The sequence below is a fragment of the Bacillus rossius genome, chromosome 3 (genome assembly GCF_032445375.1).
Source record: "Bacillus rossius redtenbacheri isolate Brsri chromosome 3, Brsri_v3, whole genome shotgun sequence".
In the NCBI taxonomy this organism is placed as follows: domain Eukaryota; kingdom Metazoa; phylum Arthropoda; class Insecta; order Phasmatodea; family Bacillidae; genus Bacillus; species Bacillus rossius.
Genome location: NC_086332.1, coordinates 11,570,721 through 11,588,100, shown reverse-complemented (window position 1 = coordinate 11,588,100; position 17,380 = coordinate 11,570,721). Strand labels below are relative to the sequence as shown.

General features: G+C 35.4%; 1 protein-coding gene across 1 annotated transcript in view; it reads right to left on the bottom strand.

The window, feature by feature from the left end:
• LOC134530208 (Fanconi anemia group I protein homolog) overlaps positions 1-17,375 on the bottom strand; it is a 48,672-nt gene extending 31,297 nt beyond the window's left edge. Inside the window, exons 1-10 of the mRNA XM_063364874.1 lie at positions 17,074-17,375; positions 15,334-15,444; positions 13,154-13,326; positions 11,719-11,889; positions 9,256-9,476; positions 6,878-7,059; positions 3,751-3,887; positions 3,024-3,256; positions 2,056-2,257; positions 826-952 (exon numbers count right to left, since the gene is read on the bottom strand). Of these exons, the coding sequence (XP_063220944.1) occupies positions 826-952; positions 2,056-2,257; positions 3,024-3,256; positions 3,751-3,887; positions 6,878-7,059; positions 9,256-9,476; positions 11,719-11,889; positions 13,154-13,326; positions 15,334-15,444; positions 17,074-17,160 (1,644 nt within the window). The 5' untranslated portion in view covers positions 17,161-17,375. The remainder of the gene's footprint in view (positions 1-825; positions 953-2,055; positions 2,258-3,023; positions 3,257-3,750; positions 3,888-6,877; positions 7,060-9,255; positions 9,477-11,718; positions 11,890-13,153; positions 13,327-15,333; positions 15,445-17,073) is intronic.
• Positions 17,376-17,380: the final 5 nt, after the last annotated feature.

Here is a 17,380-nt window from a genome sequence, read left to right as displayed (position 1 = left end):
ACATTTCTGAGTTACAAAATAATAATGTTATTGATACAGGAGACATATTTTAGTTCTAATAAGAATTTAAAAAGCATAAACTTATTGTTTTGTATTATTAGAAAGATTATTTAACTTGTTAACGTAATTCCCGACTCTGTTGTTTACTAACTGCGATTTGCTACTCGCGTAATCTAGTTGCGCAAGGTTAACTAGCTCTGAAAGCTGGCTTTTCTCTCCAGAGCTGCTGTTGACATGCAAGATAGCGGAACATAAACGTCTGCTCTGTTGGAAATAATTATGCAATGAAGGAAGCGAATAACTATTGAGAAAACCAAAATATTGTTTGTTGATACATCACATTATTAATTCATTGCATTGTATTTAATGCTACACATGTACCGTTACCATTGTGGATGCACGGAAATAAAGTCAAAAATTATTTTAGTTTTTATAGTTTATGAAAGTGAAATATGGCACAGTTAATCCGTAAACCGGATAACCTGCGTCCGGATAATCGGGAGTCTACTGTATTATGAAATGATTTCGATAAAAGCGAAAAAGACTTGAAAAAATACTAAACCCTGGTTTTGAACCTGATTTTTGACAAGAAACTCACTAAACAGTTAATAATATAGTTTGCCTTTGGCTTTGTGAACTTTGGTTTGAGCCATCCGCCACAGATGGCAGCACCGTGGTTAGACACATTTACGTTCCATGCAACTTCCAATCCATTCACGAAATTACTCCTACCAAATGCTGTATACTGCAAGCTAAAAAGTTACAAATCAAAGAAGTGTTGACAACTACATATAGAAACAAATTAATGCAACAAGTGGTACTTACATTCACAGGGCTAAGCAGGCCTTCCGGGTGTACAAAGTTTTGTGTAAGGACAGACAATCCTCTGAGGCCTTGCTGTTTAAGCAAGTCCAGAATTCCACGGACACCCATTTGTCTCTTCGCAGAATCACTGAAAACATCACCATTACGCATCATTGCGTTATCCAAAAATAACATATTAATATCTTAGTTATTCTACTACTACAACAATTTAACTCCTGTCAAATGTGAACAGAAACACTTTTAGAAGAACATTTAAATATTTTAAATTATTCTTGTAAAAGCCATGCCCAGACCTGGTTCTATATACATAATACTATTGCTTTCCTCAAGGCTCGAAGGCTCCGTCTGACATTCTGGGTTGGTAATTTTGTTTTCTTGTCATTATCATCAATCAAGGGATTGTCCAGTGATTTACTCAGATAGTACTGCTGCATGCCCGCACCACAACCAGTTCCCCTGCTAAAGCCCTACATGAGCACAGGGCCTTGTCGGTGCCTGGAGACCAGCAACCCACCACACACCCAGTTGCTCGCCACCCCTCCAAAACCTTGTAGGGAGGGGTAGGCCGAGCCGAGCCAGAGTACACAGACTTCTGCCGAAGCCCTTCAGCCCTCCGCCGTGCTAGCCATGTTTTACGGTGAAGCATAACTCGACAACACAGCTGAAGGATACTGGGAAGGACTCGGCCGTGGCCTACAATAAGTGACCACTGCAGCATTTGCACGGAGTGGTTTCCAGAAAACGTAAATAACCAAAGTCATTACGTCTGGATCGGAAATCAAACAAAATCCCCCGGAATTAGGGGTTACTGTTTCAACACTGTGGTCCCTCACTCTTGTAATAATTTTTTTTTTTTCACGCTCTATACAACCCAAACACGATGTAAATAATACCAGTTTAAAATCTTTTTCCTCCATCGCCACGCACACACAGGTGGGAACACGTGAACATTATTTCAATATGAGAAAGACAGTATTTTGTAATTTCAAGAAAACATTGACCACCTGCCATCTAGTCAGCATAGTCGAAATGACAGAAACTTTCACATACAGTAGAATCCCGCCGATGCGACCCCGCTCTGATGCGACCATTCCGTTTATAAGTCCGTTTTTCCGGAAACCGTGAGGGGTCGCATCAGCGGGATTCTACTGTATCATTATTTGCAGACGTCTCCCGACCACATCACACCAGAAATGTTTCTCTGAACGCGGCAAGGCAAAGAGTGTTTACTTGACGTAGAGCGCCTTGCGCAGGGCGATGATGAGGGCGTCCTTGATGGGCTGGAAGTGCTTTGTGAGCGGCATGAGGGCCTTGACCACGCCCTCCGCCATCTCGCTGCGCATGTACAGCAGGTTGCTGACGAACTGCGCTACCTCCTTGCGGCACTCGTACACTTCCTTGGGCACCCGCAGGCACAGCTCGTGCAAGCAGCCTGCACATCACCACGCCTTCATCATTCTTCTCGTTTAAGTTTATGAAAAGGGCATTAAAAATACATTGGTTGCGTATGAATCCAAACCATCACAGTATATCGCTTCAACTCAGTCTCTCCCTAAGGACATTACGCTCACACTTTACATTAAAACTTTTAATGCCAAACTTCATATTTAAGTATTAAAAAAATATAACATACATATATAAATTGGTAGTTTAACTTAGCATAAACGTACCATTGAAAGAGCTTCATAAATTCTACACAAAACTTTATTAATTTTTGAATTACAGCATGGTGCTACTAATATTTCAAAAAAAAAAAAAAAAAAAATACACATAACCGCATAGCATTTAAATGCAAGTTATATCATGGAATTAATAACAATTACACAAAACTTAATCCAAATCATAAAAAAAAAAAAATCTTTTAAAGTTTGAAATTCAAGGAATATATTTATTTTCAGACACAAAATCATACATAAATGCATGGAATAGAAAAATTAATTTTGTTTTATTTTGCAAACCTTTGATGAATCACTTTAAAACCACAAATGCTTGCAAATTTATTTTTATTGTTCAGAATGTATCAGTTTTAGACCAATTTTATACACATTTATTGGAAAAATGCAGTATATAAATTTTACCATTATTTTGGTGCAAGGAGAACAACAAAACAGCTTTTATAAAAATAAAGAACAATAACGCAGAGATTGGACGTAAATGTCTCCCGCCACTGCACCCAGCCCTGGGAGCGGTCTGATCACCGGTGTAGTGGGGCAGCTCCTCGCTGGACATGATGAGGCCGTACAGCCTCCTGAGGACGGGGCCGGCGTTGCCCCGCACCGACTTGGCCAGGCTGACCACCACGTACGAGCCCAGGCTCCACAGCTTCTCGGGGCCCGAGTCCTTGCCCGGGACGCACTTCACGGGCCTGATGCTCAGGAGTGCGAAGCCCAGGTTCAGCATCCCGCGGAGGACTATGCTGTTGCCGCTCGACCTGCCCGCCCAGGAACAAATAATATCTCCAAGTTATGTTTGAGTAAGAGCGCCAAAAATCAAACTCAGGTTAAAAGATACGGCCTCACAAAAATGTCTAATTACAATTAGGCAGGTGAAAAAATCCTGATTAAAAGTTAGTGGTTGAAAAAAAAAATAAACTAAAAAAGTTAAGTAACTTGATTCTCAGGGATAATGATGTTAAACAATGTTAAATTTGTTTAACGAATCAAAATATCACCATTCATTTAACCATGCAACTTCGGTGCTGAAAAAAAAATCACTTTAAAAAAAAAAAAAAAAGTGAATTTGTTGGGAAGGCATTCCACTCTTTAAATGAAAATGAAAATTAAAGAGAGTGTGAGTGTGAGTGTATGTGTGTGTGTGTGTGTCTGTATGTATTGCTTCTTGCCCTTTCTATTTTTTCATAAAATATTCAGATCTGTAGGAAAATCCAGCCATCACAAGAAAAAGGAAGGCCATCTAATTTCTCACCGCTGCTGAATAAAGAACGAAACTGTCAGTTCCGCGCTGTTTTTCTGCGGAAACATACTTGTCAACCACTGAGATGCCATTTTTCGATTTTCTTCAGCATGGCATCTCAAAAAAACTTTCTTGAAGAGGTCGCACACCTGCAATAACGTATACAAGTGTTAATTCCATGAAAGTTTTGTGTTAACCTAGAAATGGGTCTTTTGCATGCATCAGACAGATAAATATTTCCTTACTTCATAGTTCACAGGTTTCAAACGGTTAAATCTTCTTCAGCAAGAACTATCAATCTGACAATGTTTAAGGTAGATTTATGTTGTAATACACACTTCTACTGGTAGGCCTGTGCGAAGTTTTGACCAAGTGAATCAATTGAAGCTCTTTTTAATATTCAACTTGACATCACCACAAAATTTGCTGTACATTTTATTTGAAGCTTTGGTTGTGATGCAAAGCTTCACGTCTGATGTAAAGCTTCACAATTGTTGCAAAGTTGAAACATTGGAAGCCTAACATTTGTTCGTGAAAATATTTAGTTTTTTTTTCTGTTGTACATGTTTTGCTTGAATAAAGTTGGTTACTTAAAAAATAAAAAAAAGTGCTCCATTTTTTATGAATGCTCTATGTTAATATATTATGCATAGATTTTTTTATAATTTTATTGCATTATGTTCTTTATTGGGCCCATCTGTTTAAACAATCAGTTCAAACATTAAAAATGTTTAAGGATTATTTTTTTAACGTCAATCTTGTACCTTATAAAATAAGTTGCAGAGAAAAATATCAGCAATTCGATTTAGTATTTTGAGGGGTTAGGTTTTGCAAGACAAGGATTCATTTCACTATTTCATGGATATAAATATCTACTAGCTTTTGTTAAATATTTATTAAATAGGTATTAAAATTAGCTTCTCTGAAAACACTTTGTTGTAAGTAGGGTATAAGAGGGATAATTTTTTTTAAATATAATTGCATCTAGTGACATGAGAAACAACTGTGCTACTTGGGGCTATGTGGCTTGTTTGTGGTCTAATTATGGTTACTGTAAGTGGTGTGCTGATGAGTCATTTATTAGGGCATACTGTATCTTAGGCGTGACTTAAAATTGGGTGGAGGTTAACTTAAAACTGAGAACCGAGAACCAGGAAAAAAGTAGAACAGACACATCACTAATTAAAATTAATAAATTCTAGGGAAGAAAAATGCATATAAGTATGTGTGTATGTATTATACAAATATAATACAACAGATAAAATGAAGGAGGGAGGATACAATGCCATTACTAACATAAGACAAGTTCCAGGTCAAGTAAACAAAAAAGGGGAAAAAAATGTTTTCACCAGAAGCAGTGAAACAGGCACCACTTGATAATTTTAACGAGAAACCAAGCAGGGTTGTAATCAATGGATATAGTTTTACTTTCAAACTGTCAACTGAAAGAGGCATAATATATACTGTTTCAACTCACCTCTCCTTTAGGATATGTGTTCTAATATGTGTTCACCACCACTTTGATTCTTAGCAGCTAAATGGGTAAATATGTAGTTGGGCGGTATTTGCGAAAACAAATGTTACAAATCCGAAAATACCTTTATTTTATGCTCTTCAACGTCCTCTTTTCATTAAAAGTGGCGGCGGTAATAAATTCCAAATAATTTAGGAGATAACGAATTTTTAAATTTCATCATATGTAGTTGAGCGGTATTTGCGAAAAAAAATGTTAAAAATCCGAAAATACCTTTATTATATGCTCTTCAACTTCCTCTTTTCATTAAAAGCGGCGGAGATAAGAAATTCCAAATACTTTAGGAGATATCAAATTTTTTAATTTTGCAATACAAGACCTGTGGAACCATTTGAGCGACGCCATTTTTGTTATTTTGCCGTGTGTTCGTGAATACGTGAATCGTCAATGCGTAATTAATAAAATGGTTGATTAGGTCAGGTCAGTTACATTATTAATACTTTAAAACTAAGCTGACATTAAAAATATTGTGAATTAATTTTAATTATTCTTTAGTTTTAAATTATTTATAATGTAACTGACCTTACCTAACAAACCCGTAACAAAGGATGCACAGTAACAACTCACGTAAATTTCTTTTGTTACTTATTACTTGCGCAACAATTTCAAAATAACAAATAAGACTTTAAAATTAGAAACGTTAAAAACTCACCTAAGTTGGAGGCTGTAATTAAACACCATTTTAAACAATAAATGAACTAAATAATCACGTATTGGTTCGTTTGAATTCTGGCCTATCACGAACAATCACGTGACATCATTATCCAATAAAAAAAGTAGATACTCGTACGTAAACAAGAAACAATGATAATCGCCACATCAATGCACTGGTATTGTGATGAAATTTAAAAATTCGATATCTCCTAAAGTATTTGGAATTTCTTATCTCCGCCGCTTTTAATGAAAAGAGGAAGTTGAAGAGCATATAATAAAGGTGTTTTCGGATTTTTAACATTTTTTTCCGCAAATACCGCTCAACTACATATGATGAAATTTAAAAATTCGATATCTTCTAAAGTATTTGGAATTTCTTACCTCTGCCGCTTTTAATGAAAAGAGGAAGTTGAAGAGCATACAATAAAGGTATTTTCGGATTGTTAACATTTTTTTTCGCAAATACCGCCCAACTACATATTTACCGCTAAATGTTGTTACGAATGGTTGATAGAATCCATACAAAAAGTAAAGTACTAAGGTTCCCAAAAAAAATGTATTTAAGTGTGTGCATTTGTTTTAGTGAAGCGGGATGATAAGTATGACACTTGCTGGTGCTTCTAGCACAGTATCGCCTCTAAGCGCGAAGCTATGGACTAGCGCACAGTCTTCTTGTTGTACATAGTACTACCATGAGATTTGAGTGGTAATCGTAAAATTATATGGCAGAGAAATGAATATAAAGGTGTAATGCAAGTGCTTTCAAGAACTTGTACCGGGTATTTCAAGCCTAAACATTATTCTTAAAACACATGTTTTAGCCATTTTTACACATTTAAAAATAGTTTAAAATTAAATACAGTAACAAATCTACTCATCTGCCCTCAAGAGTATTCTTAAAAACTTTTTGTAACACGAGATTGGTATTGTTATTTGTTGAGAGTGACATACTTCCTCCTTCTGCTGTTCCACAGTAGACAGAGACATGAGCAAAGCAAACGTGAAGTGCTTCAGGAGCAGGTCTGGGGCAGCCAGGATGATTTTCAAATGCCGGAACAGATCATTAGTGTTGACCTCAGGGAAACAGATCTGAAGCAGAACTCTCTCTTCGACATCTTTCACCTCGGTCTCATCTAAAAACAGCAAATAAATAACATAAACTGTGGATAGTTCTTAAATTGTATTATTTTTTAATACTTATACTTACAGTCAACCAGCAAAGAATCAAAATGTATTTTACAGCCGGAACAAACAAAAACAAAATGATGGCCTTCCGTAAAAGGTAGGGATGGGCTAATCAAATCGTGAAATACCATCAAATACATACTTAGTATTTGAAGGATTCAATATTTGTACAAGGAAAAAGATTTTATAAATATATTGGAGGCAAATTAACAAATTAAAAAATTCATCACTGGTTTAAAGGGTTAAATGCTTCAACACAATAGTTAATATTTTTCATTTCTTGTCCCGTATTTTATTTTGGACCCTTGAAACTCAGATTTAGATTCACTGGTATACTATCAGAACTCTTTGGGATTCGAATTTGAGATTCGGATTCGAGAAATTTGGGATTTGACCCATCACTAATAAAAAGAAATCAACTTTCACCATTAAAACTAAAACTGAACCAATTATACAAATATCAACAAGAATATTTTAGGATACATCTTTCACAAAAATTGTATGTAGTACAGATCCTTCTTTTATGTTTGTCAATTTGCTATCATTTATGAAAAACATAGTATGACAGCAGATAAAACAACAAGGTTATTAAATTTTTGCTAAAGTGAGATCATTAGGGTTGGTAACACACAATCCAGAAAAGGATTACCTATAAGGAAAGCAAATTGGCAATGGCTATTGTAAGGAATCATCCCAGAATTTGACTGGAGTGATTTGAGAAAACCATGGAAAACTGAAACCAGGATTGGAAGCCAGATCATCTGAAATGCAAGTTCAGTGTCTTACTACTGTGCTCATAACATCTATAATGCAATGTATCCAACCCAAATAAACAGCCAGGTACAAAGGAAATGACAAACTGATGCTTATGGTAGATCGACAAAATGAAGTGAGGCTTGCTACAGCATACTTCATTCCTAGATTGCAGGCTGCATTTTAATGGGCATTTAAATCTCACTTTACAATGCATGATATCTGCTGTTAGTGCTCTTGATTTCAGTATGCTCTGTTGCCAAATATACTCGCAAAAATAATTGAGACAAAATTGACAATGTAATGATTTTTTGTAAACACACTTAAAAAATAATTTATTTTTAAAAGAAAAATTTGGTAAGATAATTGTGCAAATACATTTTCTTGTATTTCATCAAGAGCATAGTATTAAATAATTACTTCTAAAGAAACGTAACAGAAAGATGCCATCTTGATATTAATGGTTTTTTATCTTTTAAATATAAAAAATTTAGACTGTGTTTGACCATAGGGCATAATTAATAAGATACCTTGTTATTAATATTGAAAAACTGCTACAAAGAGTTTCTCATGTGAAATAATAATTGGTAGAGAGAAGATTTTATGGTTTATTTTACACCAATCCCATTTTTAAAACAGGAGATTTTGATGTTATGGTTTTATTTTTTATGAACTCTGTTTATTCACAATGATAGCACAATTTTCAACAAACATGATACTTGTTTAATGATACTTACTTCACCAAAACAGTGATATTTCGAATGATATATGATGCACTTTTACAATATAATAGTTTGTAATAAGCATATATGTAATAAGCAATAAAAATAAATCAGCCAGTATATGTGCATTTGTAAAATGTTCCAATTTTGAAATGTAAAAATTAGTTACTAATAAGAGTTGTAATATATTATTTTTTTTTCCTATCTATTTTGTACATACATTTTGTTACAAACTAATTTACACTGAATTTAATGTATTAAAAGATTACATTTTTATAATTTGAGTTGAGTTTTGATTAAATTTGCTGATTAATTTCATGATTTTTGTTGTATTTCAGTGCTTTATTGCGTGTTAACTTACATTTCAGCGTTGCATGGAGTATCGACACGCTTTTCGGTGTTATTTAGACTTTATCGCAACTCACAATATAATCTTGCCCCTCATAATTAGTGTTTAGTATTGATGATTTTTTTCTTTCAGGATGTATACAACTTTAATAACACTATCAAAAGACACTATTTTATGGTATTAGAAAATTCGACCTATAAGACGATTAAAAATGTGCTAAAACTTATAATTATTGTAAGCATGGAAAATAAGGAGTTATAATGTTGACCACTGCAAACCAAGCTTGAGACATACCTACTACAAGAAGGAAATGCACCGACCTGCCTCCATGTCATCGCAACCGGGGCTCTCCGAGTCGGCGAGCAACCGGCTGTGGAAGTACTGATCGAGGTTCATGAAGACAGGGATGCTGTGCTCCCGCCGACACAGGATCAGCAGCTGGTACGTGTACAAGGGCAGGTCGGCCGGGGCCATGCGGTGCATGCAGCGACACAGCGCCGTCACCAGCTCCAGGTGGTCCCTCGAGCTCAGCACCACGTCGCTGCGGCAGAACGAACCAACCAGGGTTGTGCGTCGCCCGAAGCCGAGGCCACCAGCGACCACGGAGCACCGCCCTGACAGCATTCGTGGGTGGGGCAGACACGACCGGCTAAAAAGCCGACTGGCCCATGGCAACACTTGTAATCATTTTTGGAAAAATATTGAAGGTTGAACCTCTGCCAGGAACTGAACCCAGTGCCAGCAGTGACGTAAAGAACCGACAGAACTGTCTTCATGAAGAGATAAGGTTGATCCAGTTGAGATTTTTACCATGCCCCTATGATTAAAGACTTGTTACGAAATTATGGTTAGGAGATCACCTTTCTTTTGGCATTTTAAAAGTAGCTTACATGAAATACTAAAGCAGAAATTATTTATCTTTAACATAAACTTTTTTTTCGGGCTTTTGTGTCTTGTGACAACACAAGACAGCAAAAATCAGGGATATCACCATCCCTCCATCCTGATTTTTGTTTTGTTTTGTTTTCATAGAGGCAAACTCATCAAAAATAAATATTAATCCTACAGATAGGAAAGATCATATATAAAATGTCACTTTACCACGGAATAACGATTTAAAAATAGAAAATACATTCATTTGCCACCGTTGTTTCTGTATGTACCAACACTAATCCTTATCATAATATTTGTTTAGTATACGAGATTTTTTAGAACTGACATAAGCAAATAATGATAATATTAAAAATTTGTTTGTATAAAACGAAGTGTGTAAATCAGGGATATCACCATCCCTCCATCCTGATTTTTGTTTTACACAGTTTCCCAACACCACAACAGGTGGTTTCTATCATTAGGCCATGGTCGATTCCTTCCGCAATTGTGATGGATATTGATATGTCTTTGTTTCTGACCAACAAAATGCAAAGCCCAAGTTAAAAATTAAAAACACTACACAAAAATGTCAGAAGGCATAAACTATACTTATAGCTACATGGGTGAAGGCACAGGAGAATTGAAGAAGGGTTGGGAGAGAAAAAAAGATTTTTTTTTTTTAAAAAACCCAACAACCATTATTTCTTTTGTTTGAACCAGCTTTTTTCTATTAGATTAGTTATTTTTCGTTCTCAGCATGTTCAAATGAAAGCCACGTAACATCCTGCTTTCTGCCACTCATGTTGAACCAGAAAAGTCGTAACATCAAAGAACTGAATTTCAACAAATCTGCACATCTGACTGGGACTTAACCACAGAAAGGGTATTTCCCCACAGGAAGAGCATTCTCCATAGAATGGGTATTTCCCACAGAATGGGGATTTACAGTAGTCAAGGATTCCCCACAGGAAAAAAATTAAAAAAAAAATTATTCTATTTCCTCTTTTTTTTACACTTGGACTACAATTCACTAATTAATTTAATTTTAGAGGAGTATTTAGCTGGGTATAATTTACAAATTATTCAGATAATTGAAATGATAATATTTTCAATAGAATAGTATATAAATTTGTTCCAATAAATTAATGAGCAAACTATTGTTATTAGAGTGGAATTAGACCTTTCATTAAAATTTATTAAAATATTCTATTTGAAAATACATTATTTAAAAAAATTTTATTTTTTTTTTTATAAAAACCACTAGATTTAAACCATTGTGGTTTAAATCAGCCAACCCTGATTGACAGCAATGAAAAGTAAGAGTATTTTAATAGACCAACAGAGCTGATAAAGGAAAATGGGTCGGAGAGCCTAAAGGACAGAAAGCAGATGGAGAGACTAGATAGGGTGTATCAAGTATGGAACGGAATTGGAAGATGGGGAGAGCTGGTGTAAACAGTTGCGAGGGGAAAGCCTAGAAAGAAAACCCTAAGAAAGTTTTTTTAAGGAGAGACAGAGAACAAAGCGAGGAAAAAACTTGATGGTAGTGAGAACGATGGGAACATGTAATGTGTTGGATAAGGAGTTGGTGATGGCAAGGAGTGTGGCTCAATTTAGGAGAAGAGTGGTGAAAAGAAAGAAGGGCGAATGCTTGCCACCGGGCTTGTGCCCAATCGCAGCATTTTTCAAAATTAAATTAAATTAAAAAAAGAAAAAAATGCAGTAAAGTCAATCTAAAAGTCAATGCAATATTCAGCTTTAAAACTGCAAGAAACCACAAGCCAAGGAAAAAAAAAAAAAAAAAAACTTGAAGCCCCCCCATGGCTTAGCCGGGCATTAAACCCGAAACCCCCAGTCCCTATCGCTATCGCCGCTACAGCGAGGTTGATTTTGAATAGAAAAGCACTCACCAGAAGACGATGGCGAGATCCGTGAGCACGGCCGGCCTCCACTGGACGGCGCTCAGCGACCTGACCGTGTCCGACAAGTAGGCCGCCCCTGACTTGGTGTCTCCGTCCTCGCACTCCACCGAGGTCTTCCTGGCCAGGAGGTTCAGCAGGTTCGGCAGCAGCAGCTTCCAGCTGCACACGCCCCGCAGGTACATGGCTCACGTCGGTGGCTCGTCACACAAACACTGAACATCCAATTCTTTTAGTTATATCACAACCTGAATGTTTGTGAATTATTTTTCTATTTGGTTATACAAGGTCATAACACCAAGAATTTTGGGCATGCTAAGTGTGTCCACAAGCTTGAAAAAAAAAGCCATGATTTTTTTTTGTAAGCCATTGATATCATTGTCCAAGACAAGTTTCCTGCCATTATTTGGAGTAAAATAAATTTATCAGCTATTCTTTAACTATATATTAGAAAAACACAATGGAAGGAAATTAGGGATGGAATCCATCATCAAAAACATGGAAAACCGGGATCAGGATGTTTGGACAGGGATTTGAATTGGACTCCTCCCTAATGTAAGTTCTATGATGAAATACACTAAGTTAACTGCATCTCGTTACATCATCCATTCAAACTATCCACCATGTCTTATGAGTCACGTTCACACTGAAACCGTCACACAAGTCAGACCACACCTGCGGGATTGAACAAACATGTCTGCACTTAATATAACCTGCGAAACTGCCATTTAACTTGTCACTCATGTATTCCACACTACAAAAACCATCGCCTAATACATTCCAATAAGCAGAATTGTAAGATTGTACTTTTATTAGTTTTACAGTATGTTAAATAGTAGGCTACTTTTTATCTGCTGTAGCAGCATTTATTTTATCACCTCAGCATTTTTTTTATGAAATTAAAGGAAAATATTTTTGAGTTTCCCTCAATACACAGTATGTTCATAAAATAATGTCCAACTTATAAATTTTAATAGAATCAACATAAGCATTGCAGAGCGTTGGTTCAAGGTCACAATTAAAGAATAATTCAAACAGTTTTAGATAAACACTGTTTTGTTGTTTTTTCACTTGCATTTTGTGTTCTGCAATTTACTGCGAGTGAATCTGTACTTTCAATTCAGCGTGCATTTTGTTTAATGTTTAATTGTGATCCCCCTGTGGCAAAAACATCTGCTGATGGTCCAATGACAAAGCTCTTTTACGTTGGCCTCCACATTTACCTATCATAACGCCATGTATTTTTTATTCCTTCGAGGCTTTATAAAAGTATGTGTCTACATTCCGCCGCTAACTAATGATTTGCCAGAGTTAAGACACAGTATTGAAGAGGCTATTACTTTCATCACTCTGGACTTGTTAACCAAAGTGTGGGAAGAATTGGACTTTAGTTTGGATGTGTGCAAAAAAATAAATAAATAAATACCCAGTTCTTGCAGGAGATCCGTTCTGGGCCCACTCGATACAGTATTCCGTGAGGTTGACCAAATACTTGCTGTCCATTTTCTGTAGCTGTATGTTCACAATCACAAATATGTCGTTCTCCTTGTAACACTTTTCCCCATCCTTTCTCAGTTCATTCAGTAGTTTTTCAATCACCTGAGAATAACAACATGTATTGTCCTAATATGTAAAGTTAACAAGCTAATTTATTTAAATTTTAAAAACATAAAGCAAAAACTTAAATAACAATAATGTGCCAAAAAAAATTATTTATAGCTTTCAAAAATTACAGCTGTTGGACCTAGCCAGCTTGTGGTGGAGTGGCTCTGAAATGAATGAATGAATTAATAAATTAATGGTTGGATGAATGAATGGATGAATATATGAATGAATGAATGATTGAATGGATGCATATATTAGTGAATGTATTAATGGGCCCCCTAGTCAGGAATGTATTTGTCTTAATGAGGCAAGATGATAAGTGCGACACTAGCTGGTGTTTCTAGCACAGTGTCGCCTTGTTAGTACAGTTTCTAGTCGTGCCTAGGGCAACTATGATATTGAGAGGTGACTATAACATTTGGCGAATAAATGAAGATAAAAATATACAGCAAGTCCTTCGAGTGCTTTCAAAAATCTGTACCGGAAGTTTCCTGCCTAACAATTATTCTGAAAACACATTTTTTAGACATTTTCACTCTTCAAAAAAATACAGAAACACAACTACTCGCCCACCCTCAGCATATTCTTAAATACTTTTCATAGACAGACCCGCAATCAGATATCTTATGCAGTTTTCAAAATTGCGTAGTTTTTCCTGAAGCTCTGTACACTGTATTTGTAAAAGGTAGGCGGGGCCCTTAAGACTTAGCAGCTCATTAACAAAGGATTAATTAGAGGCAATAAAGGGTGATGAGATGAGACTGGAGCATCGAAGGAACGAATTAGGGGAGGGAGGGGGTGGAGCAAGAATAGCGAGAACACTCACCAGTTCAGGACAAAGACAGACCGCCATGTTTCCCACTTGCAAATTATCTAGGTTCGACAATGCCGGGAATGGAACCCGGTGCACCTCGGTGGGAAGGCGAGAGATCTGACCATTCAACCACACTGTGGCCCCTTCGACACGACAGTGAAAGCTTGGAGGAGGGCTTGCTCCCAGTCCATTTATACTAAACCAGATAACGTGATCACAGTGGTCATAAAACTGGTCAATTATAGATTAAGCCTCCGGAGAAGCCTGCAACATCCTACAGATGTACGACAAGTTATCTTAGTAACTGACATAAAGGGTGAACTCAGCTGACAGTACAGTTTCACCTCATTACAAAGTATCTTACTTTCAAGGATATAATTTCAAACCCCTTACAAGATGTTTAACATTTAGTACCAGACCAATATAAAATACTATCATTACTAAGGACCAAAAATATGCGTTTGATCATCTCTAAAAAAACATTTTTAATTACAAAAAAAAATTCCTTTCAGGCATGAGCCAGCTTTATACATTCTAATACTGAGAAAGAGGTGATCTGCAATGGCAACAGAAGATGGTTAACCAAACCCTTGGCCCGAGCCAGCGATAAGGGTCATTGTTCCTTACTGCGTACCGTATCCCGTTGTAATTTAGAATAAAATGTTAAAATAATAAAAGGAAATGGTTGTGTTTGTGGTGCAAAGCTGAATAATTAACAAAATATATTTGATTTTGAAAATAGGTATAAAACATTGATGAAAATTGTTTTTGTAAGCAATTGTTCTGTGCAACATATTTAATTTAATTTATTTCAATGTAAAAAATTAAAATTAATTAAGCAGTTGAATGTATTCATTATTGGAAACAATAAAAAATGTCAAAATAAATTCGAATTTTAAGATATGCATTATAAAGCTTTGATGTAAACGTGATAGGTGAACACGGGAGTCCATGGGAGCAATTGTTCGTTTAATGTATCCAATTGATTTGAACGTAAAGTATTAAAATTAATTAAGCAGTTTGTTTGTAGTACAATTTTGTTCATAATGCAAAACTGTAGTATAAACAATAAACATTTTACTGTGAAAATATAAATTGCAAACTTTTGTTATAAACTGGATACAAAATAATTAACTATTACCCTCATAAACATAACAAACACAAATATGTTCTAACACATTGCTTACCTTGTACCGTTTTGCCTGGCATGATTCAGATGAAGAAAGCCCAGCAAAAATATATCGCAGTACATCGCAGATATGTCTGGCATAAAGTGATGACCCAACTATACCACACAACTGAAAAAAATAATAAGGCTGTTAGTTAACTTAATTTTTTGGTAAATATGTAGAGTAGCGGTATTTCCGAAAAAAATAAAATGTTAAAAATCCGAAAATACTTTTATTACATGCTATTTCACTTCCTCTTTTCATTAAACCCGGCGGAGATAAGAAATTCCAAATACTTTAGGAGATATCAAATTTTTTAATTTTCATAGTTGGGCGATATTTGTTAAAAAAAAATTTAAAATTCTGAAAATACTTTTATTCTATGCTCTTTAACTACCTCTTTTCATTAAACCTGGCGGGGATAAGAAATTCCAAATACTTTAGGAGATATCGAATTTTTTAATTTTCATCACAATACCTGTGCATTCATGCGGCTGTTTCTTATTTACGAGTATTAATTTTTTTTTTTTTCGCGACGTAGGTGAATGACTACATCATTTTCTACTAATGGCAAAGGAATTGTACACGCCTCTAGCTTAGGTGAGTTTTTAACGTTTCAAATTTTAATGTTTTATTTGTTATTTGGATATTGTTGCACAATAAGTATAAAAAAAAATATGGGAGTTCCTACTGTTCATCCTTTGTCTTGGTTTGTTTGGTCAGGTCAGTAACATTATAAATACTTTAAAACTAAACAACCATTCAAATTAATTAATATTATTTTTAATGTACGCTGTAATTGACCTGACCTAATCGACCATTTTAATTAATTAGGCATTCACGAACACACGGCAAAATAAAAAAAATGGCAACGGTCGAATGGTAGCACAGGTCTTGTATTGCAAAATAAGAATGGCGATATCTCCTAAAGTATTTAGAATTTCTTATCTCCGCCGGGTTTAATGAAAAGAGGAAGTGAAAGAGCATATAATAAAAGTATTTTCAGATTTTTAACATTTTTTTTCGCAAATACCGCTACTCTACATATTTACCCACTTTTACCATGAAAAAATCAGTTTAAATTCTCCCCAGCACTTCAATATCTTTTACACTGTACATAACTTGTTCCATCATACACGTAAACTAGCAGCGAGATAACATGACCACACAACATGCAGCCATTTTATACCTATACTTTTCATTTCCAATCAAGATGAATTTTAGTAATAATTATCAATAACTAAGTAAAAAATTTAACTTTGTAAGCCATCAAATATATACTCTTGTACCATATCAGCAATATATCTCAATGAAGCAAAGTGACTTAGTGATCAGAAAATGAGCTGACATTTCAGGGCACCTGGATTCTATTCTGAACCTGCAATTCTGATTTTAGTTTTCCAGGGTTTTCCATATCACACCAGACAAATTTTCGGATGGTCCCTTACTACCCATAGGTCAAGGCCGCAGTAAAAAATAATTTTAAAACTTCATATTATTTTTTTACGGAAATGATACTCTTAAAATTACCAATAACAGTCAAAAGGCCCAACTGTAAATAATTGTATGACATGACACTATAGTTTCTGGGTTATATTACAATTTGGGCATCGAGTATACTAATAAAACTTTTGCAATTCTCTTGAATTACCGATAATAGACTAAACACCTTACTACAAATAAACGTATGACATGCCACTAATTGGCTAATTGATTAAACATAGCTTCTAGGTTATATTTAAAAAATAATATATCTACCGTTTTGGCATCAAGTTTACTAATAAATTTTTGCAACTCTTCGGGGGATTTCCCAAGTTTCAATAACTTTTCAACTTTATCATCCATTATTTTTCAAAACATGTATTTTAACTGTGTATTTTAATTAAACATCTCCCTTTCCCGCCAACAACATTCCTTCTTCACAAACAATCTCAAGGAGTTAAAAATATATACGACAATTACACTTGTGTCTCGGAAGTACACAAGGGATGCTAGCGCTAGCTCCAAGAATATTGCTGTGGCACTACGATTGTAGTCACTGCGACTCTTTTATCTTTCTCTGTGT